Source organism: Rhinolophus sinicus, linkage group LG06, assembly GCF_036562045.2.
Source record: "Rhinolophus sinicus isolate RSC01 linkage group LG06, ASM3656204v1, whole genome shotgun sequence".
Taxonomy (NCBI): domain Eukaryota; kingdom Metazoa; phylum Chordata; class Mammalia; order Chiroptera; family Rhinolophidae; genus Rhinolophus; species Rhinolophus sinicus.
In genome coordinates, this window is record NC_133756.1 from 151,553,559 (window position 1) to 151,579,524 (window position 25,966).

The following is a 25,966-nucleotide window of genomic DNA, read 5'->3' on the forward strand; positions in this document are numbered from 1 at the left end:
GTCTGTTCTCATCCAGGGAATAGGGATGATCGACTGTGTCATAGGGCTGTGAGCGATTCAGTGAAACCATACACAAGAAGCAGTTGGTACACAGCTTGCTGTACCGGCAGGCGTGTGCACGGTGCTGTCAGCACAGAGGCATTGCCCTGCCAACTCTAACCCCCTTCCGCCTCGCACCCCATCCACCTCACTTCATTATCATCCCTGACGTGCAGATGGAGAAACTGAGGCAGGGAGACAGGCAAAGCACACCAGACTCTTCCCGTTTGGCAGATTAGACCAACTTTCTGCCTTCTAAGGGGGCTCCCTCGGCAAGAATGGGGCAGAGCAGTGGGACCCAGGGGCCTCCTAACGATCCCAGAGGACCCATCTGCCACTCTTGGTGCCTCGATCCCAGGCCTGGAATAGCACAGAACCCCAGGGCCTCAGAAAGCAACAAATGCAGGGGGTTAACAGATGGGAGGCCGAGGCCCCGAAAGGGGACCTGTGCAGCAGAACTGTGGGGATGCTTGTCTTCTATGCCCAACGGTGAGCTCTCTCCTTGAAGGTGGAGGCCATGGAGCTGTCCCAGCTCAGTGCTGGGTGCACAGTGAGCCAGATGGGAACCCCTGTGTCTGAGTGGTGGGGCTGCAGACAGGGCTGGGGAGACCACTGGACACTGGGGAGGCCCACATAGCTGAAAGGGCCCGAAAGTCTCCATTTCCAATCTGAAATCTGATCAGAACCCCCACCAGCACTAGTTGAGACACCCTATCACCCACAAAGGGTAGATAATGAGAGTGGGTAGGACCCTTAGTCCTCCCAGGAGAAGAACTTGACCTTGCAGGATGTACCTGCAGGCATATTTCCTCTGTGCATCCTCACCTCCCCCCGCTCCCCTCCCTCATAGGACAGGCCTAAACAGCCCAATTTTGTAAATGAATTTAGAGGAATCAGAGAAATAAGGGGACTGTTCCAAAGGCACATGGCTATTTCCATGGAAAAGTCGAGACTTGAACTCAGATCTATTGCTCTCCAGAGAAGGCATGGAGGGGGGAAAGGGGAAAGAGGAGAAGCAGCGAAGGGCTTTTCAGCGACCAGAGAATATCCATTGGGTCTGTGGCAATTCCCAACTTCTCCCAACTTCTCTGGGCCCTCCTCTTACTGGGCGAGGTTACCCCCACCTGGGCATGGGGTCTTCTAAGGAGCTACAGATCCCGTAGACAGCCCGTCGGCCTTCCTGCCACCACACACCACACACCCCAAGGAAAGCCCAGCCTCAGTTGAGGTTTCCCTGTTCCAGCATCGTCTGGTGAACTGGAATTGCCAGCTTACTAATCTGTCTCCCCCTCTGGACCTGAAGGCAGAGGCTGTGTCCAGCGCTTCTCAGAATCCCCCACACGGCCTGGCACAGTGACAGGCACAGTTTGGTGAGTGACGATTAAGTGGATCAGGCATCTCAGTCCCCTTGACTGTAAAACAGGACATCTGGGCTAGCAGACATCTGGTGTCTCTTCCAACACTGGGTGGGACACCCAACATGACACCATGACCCACTGTGTGTAGGGGGGCAGTACCAGGGCTCCTGGATGCCACTGAGACCTCTAGGCCTGGCAGACGGTCAACGGAAAGAGGAGAAGGGTCGTCATGTGGCCTCAGTTAACCCTCTCAGATATGCATTCTCATGGTTTCCACCACTTGGGAAAGCAAACCTGGCTCAGGGAGCCCGGCAGAGAGCAGGAGTCCCAGCTCTGCCTGGTCACATGCAGGATGAGTCCCTCCTATCCTACGAGAACTCCATCAGTGCTCTCCTGTTACCCCTGTGATCCCCAGGAATTCATGGTGGAGTCCGCCTTATTTCTGAAGTGGGAGGACTGAAAGCATCTACCGTATTTGATCCACAGAGAGAGTTCAATGTACTGAAGGGGTTACAATGAAGGGAGAGGGTAGATAAAGATGAACCTGAGCAGATATTCCCCAAGACCATTGTCCTCCTTCGTCCCCAGCAGTGGAAGGAGGAGAACCCAGTAGTAGTTCCTGCCTTCCCATTAACCTGTCTGTGGGGCCCCATTTCTCTTGGGGCCTCAGTTTGTTCATCTGCTAAATGGGTTCTGTAACACACATAAAGATGGTGTGGAGGATGTTTCCTTGTCCACAGTGAGCCATACAGGACAGAGGGTACACTCAAGAGCTGGGGGTTGAGGGGAAGCTCGCTACAGTGTGGGTGGGCTGGGTAGACCCAGTGAGGGCCCCAGGAAGACACGGTGGGGGGAGCTGGGTGCCACCCCCACAGGCCACAGGGGGACTCTGCCTACCACTCGATGAGTCAGTCTCACCAAGGAGCCCCCACTATCAGCAAGGAAGGCCACAGGCCATGCCGCTCAGGCGCTTAGTCACGGTCTCCCTGGCATAAAGCGCAGGGGCTCACTCTTGCAGGCACACAGGCACACGGCTCCCATACACAGGGACACAGACACAGGCATTCAGGGTCGCACCTGTCTTTCACACAGAAATGCACACCAGTTAGTACACTCGGCCCCCTGAAGCACACTGGGATGGCAGAACCCGACCCCAATGAGTATGGGTGGGGCCCCACCCCCTTCACACTGTGCACACGCTAACACAAATCCCCAGGCCGCCACCCACAGACAAAGGTACTGGGATACGCTCACAGCTGACCTTAACCTGGGTCAGGCCACACTCCCAATTCTTCATTCATCCTTCCAGCAAGTAAACATTTATTATGCCCAAACCTATACTCCTGGAGAGATGTAAGCTATAGGATAGCAGGCAGGTGTTGAATTTGTACTCTTAGAACAAAGTCTGGCACATAGTAGGTGCTCAGTAAATGCGGACATAGGGACGATGAGAGGAGACAGGGGGCATGAGCACCCCAGAGGGGCTGGGAACTTCAGAGCCTTGGCTTAAGCCTGGTCACTTGCGAGCACAAGACACCCCGCAGCTGCCCCCTCTCCATATTTAAGCCCCAGCCTGGCGCCTACAACCTGCATTCAACTGTGGCCTCCAGGACGGCCTGAAACCCCTACCCACTTTGTTGCTGCGCCTTGTAACAGACCCTAGGGAACCTCAGGACCCGTTTCCGCTTCCAGGCAAGTCTTTCCTGTCCACACGACCCGATTTCTCCCGGACAAAAGTGTATGTAGGGATGAGGAGGGCAGGTGAACAGGGTAAAGGTAGGTCCAAACTGGTACTGGCATACTAGACACCCCTAGAGGGTCTTTGGAAATTGTCCAAACGCCAGCATTTCGCTAAAATTCGGACCCAGGAAGGGAAGGGAAAGGGACTTCCCCAAGGCCACGCGGCGTAGAGAAGGCAACCGGTGAAGACCGGGGGCAACCCACACCCAGATGCTGCACCCTGCGCCGCACATGTGCCAAGCCGGGCCTTAGGGTCGCACCCCCAAGCTTCCACAGCCTCGAATCTTCTCTGCCATGGCCCTCGGAGCGCCGGGAGGACCAGCTGCTTTGCCCCGAGCCGAGTTGTGGGCAGTGCATCCGCGATGCGCTTGGAACAGACGCCCACGCTCCGTGGCTCCCCGTGTGGAAGGAGAATCCTCTCTAAAACAATCTGCTTTAGGAATCGGATGAAGCACGCACCAATTACCTCTCTTTCTCGAACAGGTATCGGCGCCGGCGCCCAGCAGCCCCAAACTTGCGGTCCCGAGTCCGCGCCGCACGGTCGCCAGGAAAGACAGGTACTTGGCGAGTTGCGGCGCCTGTCACACAGCCCCTCCCCCCTCGCCACAGTATTTCCCAGTAACTCTCCTCTCCGAAAATGCACTCTGGGTGCCGCGGAGCACCACGGTGACCGTCCTAGCTGCCTCTGGAGCCAGACTCCGAAACTGCCCACCGCCCCACATCGTCACCCCACTCCCCAGCCTCTCGCGCCTCTGAACTTCCCCTTTGCGCATCTCTTCTCTTCTCCGAGTTTCAGCTTCCTTCCTACTCCTCCTTCTCCGCCTCGTGCTGGCAGTCTGGGGTAGAGAAGAGGGTCTTTGCTAAAGATACACAATGCGCTGGGGATGGGGGGGCAGGTCTGGTGTGTCTGGGGCCCCGGGACATGTCTCTGAACACACCGGACGGAGGTTTCTGTTGCACCCAGTCAGCCTTTCTGGGGATACCAGTTTCTAGGCAGCACAGAATTTGCTGCTCCGGGGCTACTCTGCACCCCTGTACTGGGAAAGGAAGGAGCATCTTGCATAGAAGTGGGGGTGTCATTATTTGCACACCTGTAGATGAGAGAAGAAGGTGCAGGGCTGTACCTCTGGAGGGGAGGTCTGAGGGGGCCATCAGTAACTCCGATCTCCGAGAAGCACCACCCTGTGGCTGGGAGGGCTTGCTATCTGGAGAGAGGTGCCTCTTCTTTCAGCAAAAGGGCCTCTTTTTGAAGAAGGGCCTCTTCTCACTGTCTAGTGCAAACCAGCCAATGGTGTGTGGTACCCACGGCTCCTGAGCGAGACGGGACCGGTGGCTTTCATTCTGAATTTATTCGCTGGGCGATATCACCACGTAGCCCCGGCTTCACTGTCTTAGTTTCCTAATCTGACAGCCTGATGGTCACTTTAGCGATTCCTGGGGAATCCCGTAGCTGTGGGAGCACGTGGCCAGGTGGTGCCTGACAGGCGGCGTCCAGGCACATGACTGGGCTCTCACGGCCCCATCCAAAACAGTGCGTGGCCTTAGTCCTTTGGGGTCGTGGGAGCTGAGGACACTGGAGCTCTGGGTGCAAGGAGTTCTCTCCTGCCAAGCATTCTCTCAGAGCGCCCCACCACTACCAATTCCCCTTTCCTTGCAGGGAAAGGCGCACCGCTGGAGCTTGGTTTCCCGTTTCCCCATCATATGCCAGTGGTGCCGTGAGCACTCTGGGCAGTTTTCCCCTTCTTTCCCTTCCTGCTGCTTCGGGCACCCTGCTGGTCCAGGGGTCATTGGAGTAGCCTGAACCCCAGACAAACACGCGGGACTACAACCTCACCTCACTCCCATATCTGCAAAGACCGTTGTATTTCCATTTCATATTTCCGTTTCAATTTGCCACCCAAACAAAGCAGTGAGCAAAACTGCCGGAAGGGAGAAATTCGCGGAGGCCAAGATAAAGGTACCTCTCCGGAAAAGTGCATCCAACTGCTCTCCAAAACGAAAGTCCTCGGGGACTTTGGCGACATTTTATGTATGGTATTTTCATTTGTTTTCCTACCACGGCCCCATTTTGCAGTGTGCACGGCTCAGGGCTTTGGCGACTCCGGGATAGCCCCGCGGCCTAGCGAGGTTACTGGTGCAGTGGGTAGTATACCCTCGCTTTCTGAGTCGGGACCACGCAAATACGGGGAGTACAAGGTCACCCTACTCAAGAAACACCACCGTGGGGTACAAGGTGGGGCCCCCAGCTCTCCGAAGTCTTTTCTGCAACTTTCTTAAAACAACTTACAAAAACATTCTCCCCCAAAAGTTTTCGTGTACATACTCAGTGTATAAAGGGGTATCTTGATCCAGCTGGTAGTTATACTCGTGTTCACATATGTAACAATTCTTTGTACTTTCCACATAGCGGTGTACTTTGCTGTATATAAATTATTTATAAGAAAGAAAACTTTCTACAAATCGATTGGTTTAAAATAACACCAGACCTTTCATCCAGGCCTTCTGTTTTTTAATTTAAGAACATATGCGTTTAGGCGGGATTGTTCAAGTAAGCTGGTGGCTATCGAAATTAACAAAGTAAAAAATTAAAAGCATCCTCCTTCCCAGCGCCCACCAAACAAATTGACCTGGGATCGGGGATGTCACAGCTCCCAGTTTTCTTTCGAGGATCTCCAATCCCCCATCGGCTCTTGCTGCTTCTGCCCTCATGTCTGTTTCTTGATGTCTTTTTGGGGGCCCATTCAAAAACACACCCTGGTTCTTTGACTAAATTCGAATACGACCCGACCCGGGAGGAGTAGTTACATTTTGTGGTGTGTGGATTGTGTCGGTGAGTGGAAATAAATATCCTTACGATTCAAACACTGCGTCTAATTCGATAAATCAGGACCAGCCCCTCAGTGGCGCCCTAGGGGTCTCCGGCCTGGCCCGCGTCTCCCCAGACCTCTGCTCTGAGAGCGTTGCCTTCCAGGCCGGGTGTCTGGGAAGGTAGCAATCCGCTAGCAACGAAAAACCTTTCTGCACCGAATCGAAAGCGAAAGAGAAGAGGGAGCAGGGCTGCTCCCCGAAGCGTCCCGGGGCGCATGGCTGAGGCCTGGCGCGGTGGCAGCGGCTGGGGAATTGGCCCAGGGTTTGGGGGGTGAGGTGCCGGATCCCACAACCCGGCAGCGAGGAGGCTCTTCGGGCAGCTGAGAAATGTCAGGTCACCAACCTGGAGTCTCTCCTGGGGCCCACTCGGCCAAAAAACGGGCCAGGGACAGGCAAGGACTTCGGAGGGCCGAAGTGAGGACCGGAGCCTGGAGAGGTCAGGTTTGCAGCAGGAGAGAGCAGGCTGGGGCTCTTTTGTAACAACGCGAAAAACCTTTGCCCCGGAGAGGACTGCCTACTCCTCTCCTTGTCGCTCTTTTAGTACTGATGGGGAAACGGAGGCGCAGTTAGGAGTAGAGACGACTGCAGACGGGGTGAATTTCTCACCTCCACTTTGGCAACTCGGAGAAGATCCCGCCCGCGGAGTCCAAGGCGGCTTCTCAGCCGCGCGCTCCCTCGGCTTTTCACTGGCGCTACCCCCAGACCCGCACCTCGCTGGCAGATGACCCCTTGGGCCAGGGGAGTGGCTCGCAGGGCTGAGGTCCGGGAGGAAGCCTCCGACCCTTGCCTCCCGCTCTGTGTAGTTACGCAGATCAAGGAACTGGCTTCCGGCCCCGGGACCTACAGAGCAGCGAAGGAGACTGTGAGGTCCGAGCTACCTGCGGTTGGGGCCCAGATCAGCCGAGGCCCTGCCCAGCCCAGCGCCGAGGCCGTGTCTGCCCCCACTGTCCCCAAACTCCTGGGAACATTCCAAGGCTTTTTCCTTGAACCCCATCTCTCTTCTTTTGCATACACACTCTGACAAGTGTGGAGAGAACAGCTGTCGACATGTGCCTCAGTTTCCCTCCTTGCTGGCCATCTAGACAGCCAACTGCAGAAGCCCTTTCCCCAGCTGCCCCTGTAAAGGGCAGAGCCTCATTTTAGGGTGCCTCGCGTTCCTCATCTTGGACCTAACGTGCCTAATTTCTTTTGTACAAGGGCCAGAAATCTCCTAGCCAGTGAAACTCAGTTGCTGAGAGAAGGAAAATAATAAACAAGAGCTGTTTGTTGTTTGTGGCTTTGCCCTGAGAAGTGTCTCCATCTTGGGCAGGGGAGTCCGGCCCTGTCCGTTGTTCCAGGCTGCCTTTTGTCCCAACCTGCAGCTTATGGCTTTGCCGAGAGCAGGGGCAGGAGCTTGTCCTGTCTTCACAATTGGGTGCTCACAGGTTCCCAACATCACAGAGGCTGATGATGGAAACACTAAGGAAGGTAAGCTAGACTCCTGCCCTCTCCGTTAGATTCCTGCTTTCTCCTGGTGGGAGCACATTTACCACCCAGTGAGGCCGTACTGTTATCTCCTATGATGCAGATGAGGACCCAGGTGTAGTGACTTTCTCACTGGTAACACTCTGGGCAGCCCCAATGGCTAACACAAACAGGGGAAGGGCTAGGCTGGCAAGTGAAGGCCCAGTAGAGCTCAGAGGGGGCCAGCCCCTTCCCCTTTCCCTGTGGACCTGAAGGCATCTTCCAAACAAGAGGGAGGAAGCAGCTTGGGCTCTCAACTTGCCTAAAATCTCTCAGCCTCCTCAGAAGTGTCAGTGGTGAATTTCTTTAGAACATGAACATCCAGTGCAGGGGGAGAGAAAACACACGAGTCCCCTGGCTTTGCACAATGAACCTCCATGGGTCCCCAGTTTGTGACTCGCTCTAACCCAATAGTCCCAAATGACATGGACAGGAGGGGCCTGGGTGAGGCCAGGAGGCAGGCCAGTGTGTGTGTGTGTGTGTGTGTGTGTGTGTGTGTGTGTGTGTGCAGGAGTGAGAGCTCCCCACTGCCTGGTGTGGAAGGAGCACCTGTGTGGAGCAGCGAATGTCTGTGATCTAAGCGCCTGATCTCATTCTAACAGGAAGGTGGAGGGGAAAGGTGTAGGAAGCGGGAAAGGCCACCGGATCTTTCTAAATCTGCTCTCAGTCCAGTCCCATGGGTCTGGGAGTGTGTGACTATGTGCTAGGCCCCACGAGGGAGTATACTTGATGTGTAACTCTGTTGGCTCATGAGGAAGAGGATGTTTTGTTTTTGTTTTTGTGTCTTTGTGTGTGGAATGCAAGTCTAGACGGCATATGATTGTGTGAATGTGCGTGTCAACAACCACCTAACGAACTAATTCCAACTAATTCCGAGGTGGTGGGAGAGCCAGTTTGAGTATAAGAAAGTGCTTGCCATGGGCTGTTTTCCTAAGGTTATTCCAGCTGCCAAGGCCTCCCCCATGTCCCACCTCTGTCCCGGGCCTGGTACCTCTCCATCAGGCCTGGATCCGCACCAGCTCATCTCCAGGATCCTGCCTGAAGGCCAAGGCCTCAGGAGGAGACTGTGTACCTAGGTCTTCAAGTCCAGAGATTTTCCTCTCCCTTTCTGGTTTCCCTCGCTGCCCTTGGGGCTCACCAATCTTGACTCTGGGGAAGAGAAGGCCGAGGCTCCTGAGCTGCCCTGGCCTCAGGCCGCCCTTGAGAGACGCTCTCCTCCACTATGGTCGTTGCACTGTGGGGGCCCAGGCCTGCGTTCAAGGGGGCTTGGAGGTCATTTGGGCCTCGGGTTCCCTGTAGGCCCAAATCAGGACCTAGAAACTTCCCTTTTCCCCCAGCATTGGGCCGCCTGGAGACTTGCGGCTTCCTGCCTCCCTGCGGGGTCGGCCCTAAACCTTTGTTCCGAGGTCGGCCAGCATCTCGGGCTCGCTAACAGAAAAACGCTCCGAAACTCTGGCCGGCCCTCCTCCCAGCGGCAAGCCGCGCTTTGGGTCCCCGGGACTTGGGTGTTTCGCGGCCCCAGGCATCTCCGGACCCGCGTCCGTGTTGTGCCCGTTCCACGGCATCCCGGGCGCGCTCTGCCGACTGCGCTTGGGGCTCCCAGCTAGGCTCCGCACCTGCGACGCTCCCACCTGTGGCGAGGCTGGAGGAGCCTCCGAGCCGGCAGGGAGCGAGGCCTCCGCAGCTGGGAACTCCGCGCCCCAGCGCTGCGCTGCAACTGTTCCCTCTGGACGCCTGGAGCCGGTAAGAAGCATCCGCTTTAAAGCGCCCGCGGTCAGCGCAGAACGAGTGGTCGGGGAAACGGCGAAGTGCAGTGGAAACAACTCCAGGTCGAATTTAATAGCCAGAACGCTTCGCGCCTTCGGCCTTGTGCCGGGGGTAGATATGAAAGAGGCAGGACGAATACCTTAGTTCCCCTCGGGACGGTAGATGCCCACTTTCCGATCCGGAGTCACTCCCTGCTCGGCCCCGCGTCTCCCTAGCCCAACTCCTGCCTCCCGCAAGCCTAATGGGTTTTGGGGGTGACGAAGCCACGGGCCCTGGGGCCCAGCCCCAAAGGACCCGCACGTGCACTCACCGTAGCAGGGGACCTGCAAAGCCGCGTTGTGGCCGCCGCTGCCTTCCTGGAGTTTGAGGCTGCCGTCCGGGGGCGTCTTGCAGGCGCCTCGCTGCAAGTAGAGATGCTGTTGCGGCGCCGGCGGCTGCGGCTGCGGCTGTGACTGCGGCTGCGGCGGCTGCGGGGCTGGTGGCTGGGGCTGGGGCTGGAACTTGTTAAAGGAGCCCCGCGCTGCGGCGCCGCTCTCCAGAGGTGCCGCCAGGTCCTGCTGCCCTGCGCCGTAGCGGGCCCGGCTCTTGGCGTCTCCGAATCCCTGCCCTTTGGTGGCGGCGGACAGGAAAGTTGTGCCGAATTTATCGCCGCCGGCGTACGCCCTAAAAGGCGACGAGCCCTCCCGACTCTGCGACACCGGGCTGTAGTAGGCGTCCATGGCAGCAGCCGGCGCCTCGCTGTAAGAGACGCAAGTCTCAGCATTCATGCCTGGCTTGCGCGAGCGACGGGCGGGGGCTCCAGCGAGAGCGCGAGGACGCCACCGCGCGCCTTGGCCGGGAGTTTGGAGAGGCGAGGAGGCGGTGGCTGTGCGCTGCGCGAGGGCCTGCTCGCTCGCTCTCCCTCCTCCCTGCACGGGTCTCTCTCTCTCTCTCTCTCTCTCTCTCTCTCTCTCTCTCTCTCTCTCTCTCTCTCTCTCTCTCTCTCCTCTCTCCTCTCCTCTCCTCTCCTCTCCTCTCTCCTCTCTCCTCTCTTCTCCTCTCCCCCTCCTTCCCCACAGCTGGCTCAGGGAAAGAATCGAGGGCTGTAAAAAGATTCAGATGTTTCGGAAAGTTGACCAGATCTTTCAAACCCTCTTAAGGTTTGGGAGGGGGGTGGTAAAGGACAGTGATTTTTTTTCCTGACTCTCTCCTTCCTTCTCACCCTCCTCCTCTCTCCCTCCTCTCCTTCCAATTTCCCTGCGTCTTCTTTTCGTTCTCCGACGGAGATGCTACTAAACCGCTCGCAGAGGATTCGACCCCGAGGCGCCCAGCGGCTTTTCCGATTCTAGGCTGGGCGGGGAGGCGTTGGGACCCTCAGGGCGCCCGAGGCTAGGCTGAGACTCATCGGGTCCCAGCTTTGGCCTAGGGGAGGGGGGCATGCAAAAAACTTCCGTAACAGATTTAAGAGAAAAAAAAGCCTAACAGGTTTTGACATTCGGAGTCAGAAGGGCCACTAGCCCTAAACTGCAGGCGAGTCGTTTGCACGCTTGCGCGCGAATTTGGCGGTGTAGCTGCGGGCCTCCCCACGGGTGCCTTTTCCTCTGTGTTTCCAGCCCCTCTTCCCTATTCTCTGTTTCTCCATGAAATTAACACACACACGCTGCAGTCGTCCTGTGTATGGCCACTTTCACGTCTGGTTAACTATTTCCCTCCCCTGCAAGGGAGCTGGATAGGCGAGCGGATGGGACTGAGTTCATTCAACCACGGGGAGAATCCTTCGACTGGGCCAGTCTTCAGAAACTTTAGAGCGCTGCCCCCTCCCTCCCCCTCCTAGCCCGGGACCCAGACGCGGACTCCTCAGGTCTGCGCCCAACCCAGGGGATTTTCTGGCTGGCCAGTTGAGAGTTTGGAGACCCGCTGGCCGCGCCCCAAGGTCGCGCTGTCACCTGCTCACTACTGGGTGGAGGTGAGGCAGTCTCTAATGTCTGATTTGATGGGCTGTGGTTTCACTCACCGACGCGCGCCTCAGGGCCCTTGGGACCCTCCACAGCAAGGAGAAATAACTTTTATGGCTCGTCGAGACCCTTCCACACGGCTAACTATCGACTGCGCCTCACAACAACCGTGAGTGGTGAAGATTGGGGTCCCTAATTTTCCGATGAGGCTCAGAGAGGTGCAGTCACCTGGCCGAGGTCACACAGCCCATAAGTAGCAGCGCCCGCCTGGACCCCATGCTAACGGTAGTTCCTCCTCCCACCTGGGATGACGTTGCCGACAAAGAAAACGCAAAGAACCGAGCAAACGGTTTCTGACTGCGGAATGACTCAGTTTGAAGGAGACTGGTTAGAGCAGCCCTCAATAAACTGCAGGGCAAAGTCGGCGGTTGGAGGACAAACCTCAAGGGAGTCTGGGACTGGGGTGAGAGGTGAAGGGGCAAAGTAAAAGGAGAAAGGGCCTGAGTGCCCTGAACCTAGGAGTGCGGGTCAGAAGTCAATCTTCTGCACCTAAGTTCTCCCAAAGAAAAAGTATCTGGGGGGTCGTGCTTCTACTCCCAACCTCATCCGAGCTAATCCTCACCCTCACCCCACTCCCTTGGTATCTCTGCTCTTAGCTCTGCCTCCGACTGCGCGATCCCACATCTGGTTTCCATCGCGGCTTACCTTGAAGTGCTCGTTAATAAAGATATTCCGCAACCCCTGGCCGGGGGTGCGCAGGCCTGAACCCCTCCCCCGCCGTCCATCAGGACCGCGCCTTTCTGGCCCGCAGACCTAAGCCTCGTGAGGGCTTTATATTTTTTGAGGGTTTATCCAACCCGAAGCCATCCATAGGTCTTTCTCCCCAACAATCTGGCGGTGCTCGTCTTATCATGCCCGCTTCGCAAATGGGTAGACTGAAACTCAAAGAAACAACTAATATTCCAAGCTCAGCAAAAGGTGGATGAACCTGCCGTCATCCCCAAAGCGCCTGTCCAGCTGAAGTTTCTTTCAGTTCTTTGAACCTGCCAAGTTTTGAATCCCCTAATCTCAGCGCTGTGCTTTTGTCTCTCTAATGATTTGGGGTTCAGCCTAGAGTCTCTTACCCCAGAAAGCCTTCCCACCTGTCCCAGTCTGCTTTGGTGCTTCCATTGGCCACGTCTGTGTTACCTGGGTTCTGGGGTGGGTGTTCATGTCAACCTCACAATATTTGTGTCCCACAAATATTTGTGGAATAAAATGTTAAAACCAGGGCGGTCAGACCCTGGGTCCTTTCCACTGCCCAGTGAGGCACCAGTTCCCAATGTCTTTGGTTTCCTCTAGCCGAGGACAAAGAGTTGCTCTCCCTCTCCCTCTTCATGAATCAAGTGACAAAATTAAGAGTATTAATTAAGAGCCTGACCTCTCCCAGGCTGCAGGAGAACAGCGAGTTCCCTGAGAGCAGGGGCCAGTCCTGTCTTGGTCACCACAGGGCTTGCCACAATGTGAGCACTCATTAAATGTGTGTCGAATGAATGAATGAAAACGCCTTGTGGTCCGGGGCTTAGAGGTGCATTTTTGCCAGGAGTTCCAAGCCAGCAAGCTACTCTGGTCCCGTGGGCCCAGAAGCTGCCTGCAAGCACTGAGATTGTGGCAGCACCCCCTCCTCTTCTCCCACTTCCAATTCCAGGCCTAGACCCAAGGGGAAGACTATGTGAAGCGAAACACAGGGGGTGGTGTGGGGTGAGGAATGACCCCAAGACAGGTACAACTGCACTTACACAATATTCTGGGTAACCTCTGCAGTGTCTGCACTCAGTGAGTAGGAAGCCTTTTTTGAGTGCTGCCTCTCACCACCTACCCATCCCATGCTGTTATGACCTGTGTAATTACTGCTTCAGCCACTGGGGCTTGGCATTTGAAACCAAGCACGCAGGAGCAGCATTTGATGTCCTCATCCAGAACCCATCCTGGTGCACTGAGGTCCTGTGTCCTTGGAACCAGCGCGAGGGCCTTCTACCGTTTTTCACATTATACCTTAGAGTCGGACTCAGAAAGCGTGAGCGTGTGCCTGTGAGTGAGGAAGTGCCTGTGGCTTTGCCTGCAACCGTGTGAGAACATTCTGGGTATGTCATGTACCTCACAAAACCCGCCACCAACTCGCACTCCTAAGTCCCTTCAAACACACCTTTCTGAGGATAATGCCAATAAGCGTAGCTGGTTATTTCTATGCGTGTTCAATCATTTGTCAGTCCATTGGCCCATCCATCAATAAGAGAAAGTCAAGCCACTCCCACTCATTTCCTCCTGGAGGGTGCAGGGAACCCTTGAAGCCTTCTGGTGACACCAAGGGTACTGAAGCTTGGTTCTGGCTCTGGCCTCTGTGGGTGATTTCTCCCAAAGCTAAGGCTGCCCCTGGTTTACTGTTGGTCTGTAATTCCACCCCCAACCTGCCCACCCCCGCCCCCGCCCTTGACACGCCTGGCCCTTGCTTGCACTTCTGACTACTTCTCTTAGGATCAGGAATGGTGTGGGTCAGCAGGACCTTCTGCTTCAACTCCTGCACCCCCACCCCCTGACAGGCAGCTTCTTGGCTGCCCCCTTCTACCTCTCTTTCACATCGACCGCTCAGCCCTCCTGGAAGCAGCTTCCTCCTTCCAGGGGGCTCTGCACAGGGCTGGGGAAGGGCACGTGATGAAGAAAAATCTTTCTTTGTCAAGGCCAAGTGCTCAGTGTCACCTCCTCCGGGAGGCCTTCCTTCACCACCCTCACCACTGCTGTCCCTTCTGCCTGTTTATTTCCTCTGCAGCATCTATCCTGATCTGACATTATCTTCCACGCTGATTTAGTGTCTGTCTTCCTACTAGAATGCGAGTCTAAGGCTACTGTCTCCCAGGTAGGAAGTCCAGTGTTTGGCACACAGCACTGCTCAGTAAATATCCGTTGAGTGAATAACTAAAGGAGTGAATGAACCGATAAATGAATGAATGAACGAATGAATATTGGAGGAGCATTGTCTCAGGTTTGGAGATTAACTTTCCAGTCCCCGTGGCTTAGGGCTGCAGCTCTTGAGGTCAGGGATGTAGGACTGAGTTGCTTAGAAGGCCCCTGATTGGGATGGAGGGGAAGGCAAAACAGATACTGGTTTCTTTCAAAGGGAAGGACAGATTCAGAACCCTCTTCTCAAGTGTAAGCTCCCTCCACCCCTGCCCCCCAATGCACTCTCTCCCCCCACCTTTTGGACAAACAATGGAGCTCAGGGCGGAGGGTACTCCAGCTCCACCCCGCAGACCCACTTATCCTCTCTGAGACCTCGCCTGATCTCCCTAAGCCCCAACTTCCCGTGTGGATAAAATGGGACCGTACCCACCTCAGCCAGTGTGTGTACTACTTGGATCCAAGTCACCGCTTCGTAAATTCCAGGAGGCAACAAAGACTGCTGAGAAATTTGGGCATGCTCAAAGGACACTTTGGACAACTGCAGAGGGGGCAGGAACACTCAAGATACAAATGGAGGTGGAGCAGGAATGTTGTGCAGGAACCCCCCTGCCCCTCAGAGCCTGGTGCCCAAACCGTACACTCTGGACATAACATATTAGCAATCGCGCACCGGACAACAGTTGCAAGTCAGCTCTTGCACACTGATACATTTGCCGGTCTCTCAGTAGCCCTATCATTTTACAATGATTAAAAAATCGAACCACAAAGAAGTGAAGCAATTGTTTATGGTTACATAGCAAATCTGAGGATTTGGGATTCGAACTCAAGTGATTTGACATCAGAACCCACGCTCTCAACCACTGCGCGTCCTCAGAGACCTGTCTCTACAAACAAGGCTGGTTCTCAGAGATCTCTGGGGACCAGCGAGTTGAAAGGTTCCAAATGCCTTCCGGCCCCGAAGGGCACGTGGAGAAGCTCGCACTTCTCCAGTGCCCTAGGCGCTCGGGCACTCCAGCGACAAGTCGGGCCACAGACTCGGAAGCTCTCCAGTCCCGGCCACACTCACAGACCCACCGTGCCCTCCGAGGGATGGAGGACGAGGCCACCAGGCCACGAGGTCGGCGCCAGCGCACGCCACCCACACCCACCCTTCCATACCCTGCCCCAGTCCGCTCGGCATGAGGACGCGGCGGCACCTCCCGGCGCCCGGCTCTAGCGTCCGCACGACGCTAGGGCTGGCCACACCCCCGGTGGGGGACACAGGGAGGGAGACATTGCCCTACCGAAGTTCTCCAGGGGCTCCAGGGCCGCGGCAAGTGTGGGCGCAGGACCTGGCTGGTGCGGTCCAACCGCTTAGGTACTTTGAGCCCCGCGGGAGGATCTCGCCAGAGGGCCGGGGACTGGGTCCAGAGCTGCCTAGCAGGGGCCCGGGAGGCTGTGTCGCCCGCCCTTCCTCCTGGCCCACGGCCCGCACCTCACAACCAGACCTGTACCCCGAGTGTAGGTGCTTAGTCTTTTCCGGAGCCCCGGCCCCCGTCGGCCCCTGGCTGGGAGAGGTCTTGGAGGGCATCCACCTTCCCGTCTACCATTCTGTGAGTCATAAGGCGGGGTAGCCAGGAGGTCAAAAGGAAGTCTGCGCTCAGGAACTCGTCTTCATTCGCCTGGGAATAGCGCAAACTCCCTAGTGCCGGGCAATCGAGGCGCTCTAGGGAGTTCTAGTCGCCCACACACTGGTCTTGAGAATCAATGATGTACAAAGAGGGATGAATGGTGTGGTTTGTAAAAATGACGCACCCCGCCGCTCGCTCCTGCAGTAAGGCACATCTTTGCCTCCGCCCTCACCTCCACCCCTGAGGCGCTTTGGGGATCTACCTCCTGGTACTTTTGCCCGCGGGGCTGGGGTTCTGGTCCGAAGGCGCAGGCCAGTCGCACCACCGAGCCTAGTTCATTGCCCTCCTTCCCTCCTCAAAGGCGGGGAAAGAGCTCCCAGGGCGGGGGGCCTGGAGAGCCCCATGGAAAATCCGGCTCGAAAGCTCGGGAGACTAGGTGTCCACTCTGCCCTGCGACCACTTTAATCCTAGATCGGGGAGGAAGTTGTTGGGACCAGAAGTCCTCCTCTGAGGTCCAAGCCGGTGCACCCCTTGAATATCCCTTACAGCTCAGGAGAGCACCGATAATTTAAATCCATGGATAATTACCAAACGCCATTAGCCAACCCCCCAGTCAGGGGTTTGGAATGAAGCCCCCGTTCCTTCTTGTTTTCTGCCCTGTCCCTTGTCTCCTGGAAGCAGCTCCTCTAAGACTTTAAAATGTGGCTGGAAAAGATTGACTATGGGAAAATGGAGGCCAAAACACACCACCTCACTTGTATAGGGGTCCGGAGGCACCTCCTGGGCAGAAATGGGGGTGGACCTGCCCTTGCTCAGTCTTAGTTCCAGGGCAGTATGTAGGAACTTTCCAGCCACTTCTCCCCTGGGAAGACGGAAGGCTTCAGTAATGGAGGGAAAGGAGTGTTGCTGGTCAGAGGCAGTGAGGACCTTCTCACACTGGGTGTCCGCATGTGCCTGTCTCCGGGGAGAGGGTTCAAAACTTCCCAGAGTCTCAGAGGAGCCCCTAAACCCCTGAAGGTTACACTCAACTGGTCTGGGGCAGAGCTGGCCCCTTGGGGGAGAACAGGCCTCTCCTTAAAGTGCTCTCTGTTCCCCCAGAGTGGACTTCATCCCTTTTCTCCCAGGCACCTTTCGCTCCGCAACAGAGAGGCTGTCACACCCAACTGACAGGCTAGAGGGTCTCTTTCAGGTCGGTGGCACTGCTATCTAGTAAGGGGTGGTCTTTCCATCTCACACCCAGAAACACAAGCTGGAGCTGTAGAGAGGTAAGGAGGCAGGCTTCTATGGGGCAGGGAAGGGCTGTCTTCCTGATTCTCTCCTGCTGGTGAGCCTGGAGCGCAGCCCCCACTTTCCCATCCTTTCCCCACTCATCTCCTTTCCTCCACTCCCCAGAGCCCACTGACACATCCACACTCCTTCAGAGCCCTTGCCTTACTCTGCTCCCATCACTGGGGAGAGCGTGGCTCATCATGCTCTTCTCTAAGGTTTCATGTGTCCACTTGCCCCCTTCCCCAGCCCCAAGAGTTTGTGGGCAGCCGGTGGCAGCTGTGTTGATTCCCATTCCAATCCTCCCTCCAGTGTTGTCCTCATGGATGGTGGGAGGGGGCTTCTGGATTCTCTCAGAGGCAGAGCTAGGTTGGGGGGGTCTGTCTGTGACAGTGGGGAGACCTCTGGGGCTGGTAAAGGGGCACTGGAAGGAGGCAGCAGCAAAATGCCCAGATAGGAATTCTATTAGCGGGCAACAGCCCAGCTTTAGATTCAAGTTTGAATCCCAGTTCTGCCACTTTTTGGCTGTGTAATGTGGGCAAAGAGATTTCCTTCATGGGCCTCAGTTTCCTTTTCTGTAAAATGGGGATACTAAGTCCCTACTTGATAGGATAGCTGCAAGGATTAAATGAGATCATGCTCACTGAAGGTATTTTCTAGCAACAGCAATAATGACCTCCTTCCCAGCTCAGAGACTGCTGTTTGAACATCATAGCCCAGCCTTACAGAACCAAAACTGACCAGTTGGAGTTCTTGCCCTTCGACCTTTGGAAAATGGGTCATTTTCATCCTTCGCTCCTCTGACCACAGCTCCTCCCGGAGTCAGGGTCTTTTCAAAGCCTCAGGAATGAAAAGGCCAAAGGAATTTGGAGCTCCCACCTGCTGGTCTGCCCTTCCTCTCAGCTGGTGCAGGCAGGAGATGGTGTGTGTGTTATGTGCGTGGGTGGCGAGAGGGAGGTCTTAGGGGAGGAGATTCCTGCTGCCCTCCAGCTTCTGGCTCCACCCCACCCAGCACTTTAAGCCCCAGCGCCTTCACGTCCCTTGATTCTCTTGGAAAGCTCACTACTGCCCTGTGGAGTAGAGTCCGCGTTCCTCTTTTACTGTCAGGGAAATGGAACCCACAGAGGCGACGCCCTTCGTCCAAAGTCACACTGCGAGCCAGAGGGCAGGTCTGGTATCTTTGTCGCGGGAGCCACGGTACTCAGGGACCTCACGGTCGGGGGCGGGGTCTGGCATTAGCATCCCTGCCTGCACCCCCACCGCTGCGGCCTGCTGCCTGCCTCGGGAGGGAGAGGTCCGGCCCTCGCACCTGTTTTAGGAGGCAGCCGGATGGCACATTCCGATCCTAATAATCCCGAGGCGTGTGATTGGCAGGGAGCAGGGCGGAGAGGAGGGAGGTTAAGTGGAGAGTAGGGAGGAAGGGAATGCAGGAGAGGTGTTCTTGAGTAACCTAGACTCTGGAGATAGAAGGGGAGACAGCTACAAACAGCGCTTGGCACAGTTCCTGGCACATAATAGGTGCTTAATAAGTGGTGGTGGTGTTTATAATTCCATTGCCTCCATGTCTTTCTACCTGCCTGTCAGTCTTCCCAGCCCCTCCATCCGGCCTGTCGTATCTGAGGATGCCGGTGTGCCGACCTCTACTCTCTTCCTCTCTAACTCACCTTTCCTTCCCTGCTTGGGACCTGTGGGCACACAGCTGGCCTCGCCACACTCCCCCAGCACACCCAGAACCCGGTCCAGAGCGGACAGCTGCGGCCAGACTGGGGACACTTCTCCCAGAGTCGACCTGTGGGCCGCAGGCCCAGGAGTGGAGGTGGGGGAAGCAGGGGCCTTGACTGCCGTGCCAAAGGCGGAAGCGCAGCGCAGCCGCGCGGTTCCTCAACCCCTAACCCTTGGGGGAGCCTAAGGCGCGTCCCCAGACCGCAGCGAATCGGCTTGAAAAACCAAAAAGGCAGCTGATTAGATAAAAGAAACAACCAAATCTATCGCCTTGCTCCAGGCTGGGCCACCACCGAGGGTCAGAGGCAAAACCCCAGGAACCGGGCTGCGGGTCTCTCTGGAAGGTGGAGCCTTCGCTGCATTTATTGGATGCCAGTGCAGGGCCCTCGCGCACCTCTGCTGATCGCGCAATGCACCCTCCCTCGGTCCTCACGCAAGTGCTGAAGGAGGCAGGGCCAGTTCACGAAGAGGAGCCACCCGCCAGAAACACCCAGGGAAATGCAACCCCTGCAGAGCTGGAGGTGGATGGGACCCGGCGCCTGTGTTATCGCAGCCTCTGCGCAGTAATGCGCTGTGGGGTCTCGGACTGAACTTCCGCTCTCAGCCAGTCTCCTCCAGTTGCTCAGCCATCCCCGGGAGCGCGGAGACTCCTAGCTGCTTTTGCAAAATTGAATTCGTTTACAGGTCCAATCGAGGTTTTCCAGGGGTGGTTGAAAACGCGTGCTCTCTAGAGCCCGGCAAAGCAGGGGTGCTAATCTCCAGCGGCAGTTGTGTTCTCTTAGGCACGTCTTCCTCCTCTCTGTGCCTCGGTGTCCTCATCTGTGAAGTGGTGGTGATTATTTCTATCTCCTAGGGAAGTTGTGAGGATTAGTGATCACACACATAGGTGCTCCCTTCATTAACGCTCCTCCTTGCGCGTATTTGGGACAGTGCAGGCTTTGCGGGGGCTGGAGGAACATGCAGTTCTCGCCACGCTGACCTGTCTATCGGCTTCAGATTACCAGTCGCCAAGTTTCCGGAGTCCCTCATCCCCACCGGGGTCCTCAGGCCATGTGACTGGCGCTTGGACGACCCCTGAGCCCCCAAGTGTGGCCAGTCGCCTCCTTTCAGGATTTGTCTCCTTTGAAATAATTCACTGGTCTCGCCATGACCCCTGCCAAACCAACCGACAAGTTTTAAATTTCTTGAGGATGAAGGTGGGGAGTAAAATGAGCTTTGCTAATTATTGCACCTAGAATAGCAATTGATGCCTATTTTCCTTTTTTTAAAGGTGAAATCCACGAAATGCAAAATTTGCCATTTTAAAGAAAACAAGTCAGTGGCACTTAGTATGTTCTTAATGTTGTACAACCACTTCTGTCTAGTTCCAACACATTTTCATTATCCCAAAAGGACCTATTTTCCTTTTTCAGCTCTGTCTTCAGAACTGAGCCCTGAGCAGGCAGACAAGTTAGACCCCAGGATTCCATGACCTTTCAGCTCATCTTTTCAATGCCTTTAAAAAGAGCTCAATTTCCCAAATGATTTGCAAAATTGACCTCAGATGACTAGGGAGCCAAGGAGGTGGAAATAAGGGGAATTCAGAACCCAGGAATCAGTGTGTATAAGAGCAGGGAGGGGGGATGGTGGGGCAAGGTGCTGGAGAGCCAGGCCCAGGGAGATGGTCTTTGACGGGCCTGCACCTCGAAATTACAGGTATTATTCTTATCATGCAGGAGTGAGGGCTCTGCACATGTAATTTCACACAAACATTTATATCAGTGGCTTTTAACCACTTTCGGGGCTCACTTCACTAATACTCTGATTAAAGCTGAAGACTTTTTCTGGAAGATGCAGACAGGTGCTTTATTACCGTGTCTCCCCCAAAATAAGACCGAGCTGGACCATCAGCTCTAATGCGTCTTTTGGAGCAAAAATTAATATAGGACCCGGGCTTATTTTACTATAAGACTGGGTATATAATATGATATGATATGATATAATATAATATAATATAATATAATGTATAATACCAGATCTTATATTAATTTTTGCTCCAAAAGACGCATTAGAGCTGCTTGTCTGGCTAGGACTTATTTTCAGGGAAACAGGGCAATTTTATAGGGCTGTTATAACAAATGACTGAAAACTTAGTGGCTCATAAGAACAGAAATTTATTTCTCACAGCTCTGGAGGCCAAAGGTCTGAAATCCAGGGGTTAGTGGAGCCGTGCTCCAGGAAGGTCCTTGCCTTTCCAGGTCCTGGTGGCTCCAGGCTTTGTGGCTTCATGACTCCTATCTCTGCCTTGGTCTTCACATGACCTTTTTCTGGGTGTCTTTTCTCCTGTCTCTTACAAGGACACTTGTCATTGGATTTAGGGCCCACCTGGAGAATCCAGGATTATCTCATCTTGAGATCCTTTACTTAATTAAACTGTAAATATTCTTTTTTTCCAAATAAGTTTACATTCATAGGTACTGGGTGTTACGACTTGGAAATGTATTTTTGGGGGTCTACCATTCAACCCAGTACAGGTGTATACATCCAATTCCACATACGACTTAGGGGCTCCCAAAGTCTGACTTAATGTCACAAAGGATTCCTTGGATGTCGCATTTAGAAAGGTAGAGAGAAAAGCCATCATTCCCGGTGGCCACAGATCTCTTTAAGGAAGGACACGCCCACATGTGGTTAAAAGAGGAAAATGAACCCACCATTCTGCTCCTGTGATATCATCTACCCTTTTGAGGAAGGACATTCCAGAACAGAAGACTAGAGACAGAAACGGGTTGCCTTTTTACAAAGAAGTCCTTGAAAAATGCAGCATCAGCCAGAATCTAAATTTGTGAAAAAGGAGCAACAGGAAATTTCACCCTGTCAGACAAACTTCACAAGGACCCTGTAGGGGCTCTACTGCTCAGAGAGGCCTTTTAAGAAAATTGCAACTTTTAGTCAGACCCTGAGGGAAGTCTCACAAAGATCTTTACACCCCTTCGTGGCTTCTCCCCCTGGGGGGCGGAATGGGTGAGGGAATAGCTAGCACTTCTTCAGGAAAGGAGAGGGGTGTGGAGGAGGCGGAGAGAGACCAGGGCTGGGGAGAGGCTATTCCCAGAGCCAGGGAACAGGACAGGCCCCAAAGATAGAAGTGACAGTTTCCTCAGCTGAGTCCCTGGGTCGCCACCTGTGTCCTTCCTGCAGATCGGATTTATAGAGTGTAACATTTTAATAAAAAACACACACACCTTCCCATTTTGGTACATTAAGAGATTTCTAACAAAACACTGTAATGTTGCTATAAATTTTTCTCCCAGCACCCTCACAAGTAATAACTCAGCTCTGGCATTTTGCATTTAATGTTTATTTTGATGGCTACATTCCAGCTGGAGTGGGGGCTCAGGGTGGGGAGAGAGAAGGTTAAAAATGCCTCCTCTTTCCTAGCCATTAACTGTGTGTTTTTAATAAAGTCCCCACAAATTGGGGAGCCGACACTTGGAGGGGAAGGAGGGAAATCATGACACCTTATCAGGAAGTGCCAGTGGCCTCAGTTCTAGGAAGTAGCTGGGGTGAGGCCCCGGCTGGGTCCTGCCAATATGGGTACCCAGAGGGTTTCTGGACCGTCTCCTTTGCCTGTGCCATGTGTTCAGCCTGAAACACCCTTCTCTCTTCTCCCTAGCCGCTTCTGGATTACAGCTCAATCCTCATCTTCTGGAATTTTCCCCATGCCCTTTCTCTACTGGAGTTATGGTCCCCTCTCCCGAACAGTATTCATTCTATGCACTTATCACCTGTAATGTAAGCTTTGTCTGAAAGGGGATCAGGCAAAGAATGTTCAATGAATGAAGGAAGGAAGGAACAGTGAACTAAGTAGAACTGGTTGGAAAATTCTGTTTCACTACATATGAGTTACCTCCGTGAAGGCAGCTATTTTGGGAATGGTTAATTATTTTCCCCTTTAAAAAAGAATCTGAATCGTTCATAATCACATGGAAAGCAGTTCACAACCCCCTTTTCATGCAAAGGTGCTGTATTCCAGTCATCTTACACCCAGGACACAGGTCAGAAGAGAGGTCAGTTAGGTCTTCTAGTTCATTCCTTTGCCTCCAGGTAAAGATGGAAGCTGGGATGCTATTCCAAACTGTTAACGATGTGGGGGCTGCTTCCTGGAGGTTGAGGCTGAGGGGCCTGATGCCTGGTTGAGGCTCAGCCTCCCCATGCCTGGGCTGTGGGGACTCCCCAGTACCCTCTTGCTACCAGTATCTCCTTCTTAGACCCTCACAGCCCCACCTGCTTGACCTCCCACGGGGTCCCTGATCGAAGCCTGTGTTCTGAGTTGCCTTGTTCCCAAGGCTTGCTCAAATCGTCATGGGAGATAATGAATGGAAAAATGCATGTAAACTTCAGAGTGCCTCGGACACGAAGGATGGTACTTAACACGGTGTGTGTTTCAGTGATTGTGAGTCACATAGGGAGTGAGTAGGTCAGACACTGGAGTCAGAATGATTTGGGTTGTGCCACTGTTGCATGAGACCTCAGTTTTCTCATCTGTACACTGGGAATAACCTTAGTAATTGGGTCTTGGGGAGGAGGAGAGAGGATTATTTGAGAAAGTCCATGGGACATGCTTTTGCTAAGTGCCCCTCACTGTCCACGGTGGGACAGGAGCTGGCTGTACACCTGCCATTCCCTGATCTCTGAGCATGGTCAGCTGGCTAGGCAGGGGTCTCCTTTTTCCTCCAACCTCCACTGCATACCCTCCCCAGAAGGGAGGAACAGCATCTTCCAAGTTGCCTTACTTCTCCTTTATAGGTAAAAATGGCCCTGTAATCAAGGGTTCACATCCTGCCTCTGCCCCTTATTCACTGGTCGATCTTGGGTGAGTTACTTAACCTCTCTGGGCCTCTGTTTTCTTATTTGATAAGTGAAGACAATAATGCTGGCCTTGATTAATTGCTATAAGGACTGAAGAAGATGATGGGAAGGCCTTGTACCTAGCAGGCACTTGAAAAATGTTTTTCTGTTCCTTCCTTTCTCCAAGTAGATGATAAACAGATACCCTACCTGCTCTTCTGGGAGTCTTTCCTGCAGCCTACACACAGACAGTGCCTAATAGCTGCTGTGGATGGATGGACTGGCAGGAAGCTGCATTGCCCCATACTGGGGAGCTCTCAGGGAGACCACGTCACTCATCCCAGCTCCGAGGACCATATGTACTTTTCCCTTTTACAAACTTTCAGCCTGGCCCACGGCATTTTAAAGCTGAGATAAACACTTCCAGGATAAAGCCAGGGATCAGGGCTGATCTTGGCTCTTTCCAAAGTGTTTCTGAGCTTTTTAGGCAGGATCCCAGCCCCCACCCTGCAACCTCTCTAGCTTTAATGGGTGCTGAGCACTTTACACCCCGTGAAACCCATGGCAAATGGTCCTCGTCTCTGATGTGCCGGCCTGGCCGGCAGCAGGGCGCTGGCACTCAGCCGCTGCCGCCTGAGGAAATGAAAGCCTGATGGGGGCTGGAGGAGGAGGTGGGCAGGAGCTTCCAGAAACAGCATGGCAGTTGGAGGGAACCAGGCCTGTATGCTAGCTGGGCCATTCCTTAGACATCTCGCCCTCTCTCTTCCCAGAGACCTGCTTCTGCTCAGTCAGCTCATAGAAACCCTTCCTGATCAAGCTGTGCAGCTGACCCACAGTAATAATAACCAACAATTAGCACCATTTATTGAGCACCTATTAGGAGCCAGACCCAATTTTCAGGCTTGTTCCATACATTCCCCCTTCTGCGACCCCCAATCCAAATTAGCTCCTTCCCCAGCGACTCACTGTTACTTACCTTGCTTTAATTCTTCAGAGCATTTATCACTAGCTGTAATACCTGGTTTATTTATTTGTTTACTTGTCTACTGTCCATCTCCCCCATTATAATCTCAGGAACCTTATGTGTTTGTTCATGCTCTATCTTGGCACAGAACAGAGGCTCAGTAAATATTTCATTTTTTGTCTGAATGAATGAATCATCTTCAGAGCAATCTTATAGGAGGGTACAATGATTATCCCTATTTTACAGATAAGAAAACTGAGGCAGAGAAAAAGCTAGGAGCCTTGAAGAGGGCAGCACTGGCATTGCAACCCTAGAACGTCTGACTGAAATCTGTGCTGTTTTCCAACTCCACACCACATCCCCTTGGCTACCTGGCTTCCCTAAGGTGCATATTCTGTAGGAAACAGAAGTCCTTGTCAAAAATGAAGACTCGGGGCAGCTGGATGACTCAATTGGTTAGAGAGTGAGCTCTGAACAACAGGGTTGCTGTTCAATTCCCACATGGGCCAATGAGCTGTGTCCTCCACAACTAGACTGAAGACAACGAGCTGCCACTGAGCTGCTGGAGGGGTGGCCAGATGGCTTAGTTGATTAGACCTCAAGCTCTGAGCAAGGTTGCTGGTTCAAATCCCACATGGGACTGTGGGCTGCGCCCCCTGCAACTAAAGATGGACTTGCAGCTGAGCTGCGCCCTCCACAACTACATTGAAGGACAATAACTTGGAGCTGATGGGCCCTGGAGAAACACACTGTGCCCCAATATTCCCCAATAAAATTTTTAAAAAATGAAGACTCGTGGCCCTTATGTTTAAAGAAACATTTCCCAAATATTTGTGTTCACGATCCTGCAATATCTTGTTTTCTTTCATTGTTGCAGAAACTCGTCAAGTTGTTATCATTATATACCATTTTATTATGAGGAAATCAAAGTTCAGAGAGGTTAAGAACTTGCTTAAAGACACACAGTGAGGAAGTGGCACAAGCTGGCATTTGAATCTGGATCTGGCTGGAAAGGCTGCATACATCTCTTCTCCTAGGCATATGGCCTTCCAGGGAATCTGAGTGGTCCATCTGGTCTCACACAGCCAGGAAGTGGTAAAGCAGAAACCCAGCTATGAGGGATGCCACTCCCAGTTCAGTACTGTAGCCTGGAAGCCAGGTGGGCAGAAAGCAGGTATAAGGGCCCTGACTGAATACATGGTATGGATGCCCTGAAGACCAGGAGTTGGCAAAGGGTCTTTATCAAGGAAACTCACAAGATCATTTGTGCATGCGCATAAATGTGTGTGTAAAATACTAAGGCCTGAATATTCATAGCCTCTCGCCCCTCCTCCCCCACTCCACCCCACCCCACCACGGATCAGAGTAATTATGGAGGTATGAGGAGGGGCAGAATAGCCAGAAAACCTGGCTGCATTTACATGGGAAAGG

The 25,966-nt window shown here is 53.9% G+C and overlaps 1 protein-coding gene across 1 annotated transcript in view; it reads right to left on the reverse strand.

Annotated features, from left to right (window-relative positions):
- The window catches only part of ALX4 (ALX homeobox 4), a 44,457-nt gene extending 34,333 nt beyond the window's left edge, over positions 1-10,124 (reverse strand). Inside the window, exon 1 of the mRNA XM_019746387.2 lies at positions 9,586-10,124. Within this exon, the coding sequence (XP_019601946.1) occupies positions 9,586-10,042 (457 nt within the window). The 5' untranslated portion in view covers positions 10,043-10,124. The remainder of the gene's footprint in view (positions 1-9,585) is intronic.
- Positions 10,125-25,966: the final 15,842 nt, after the last annotated feature.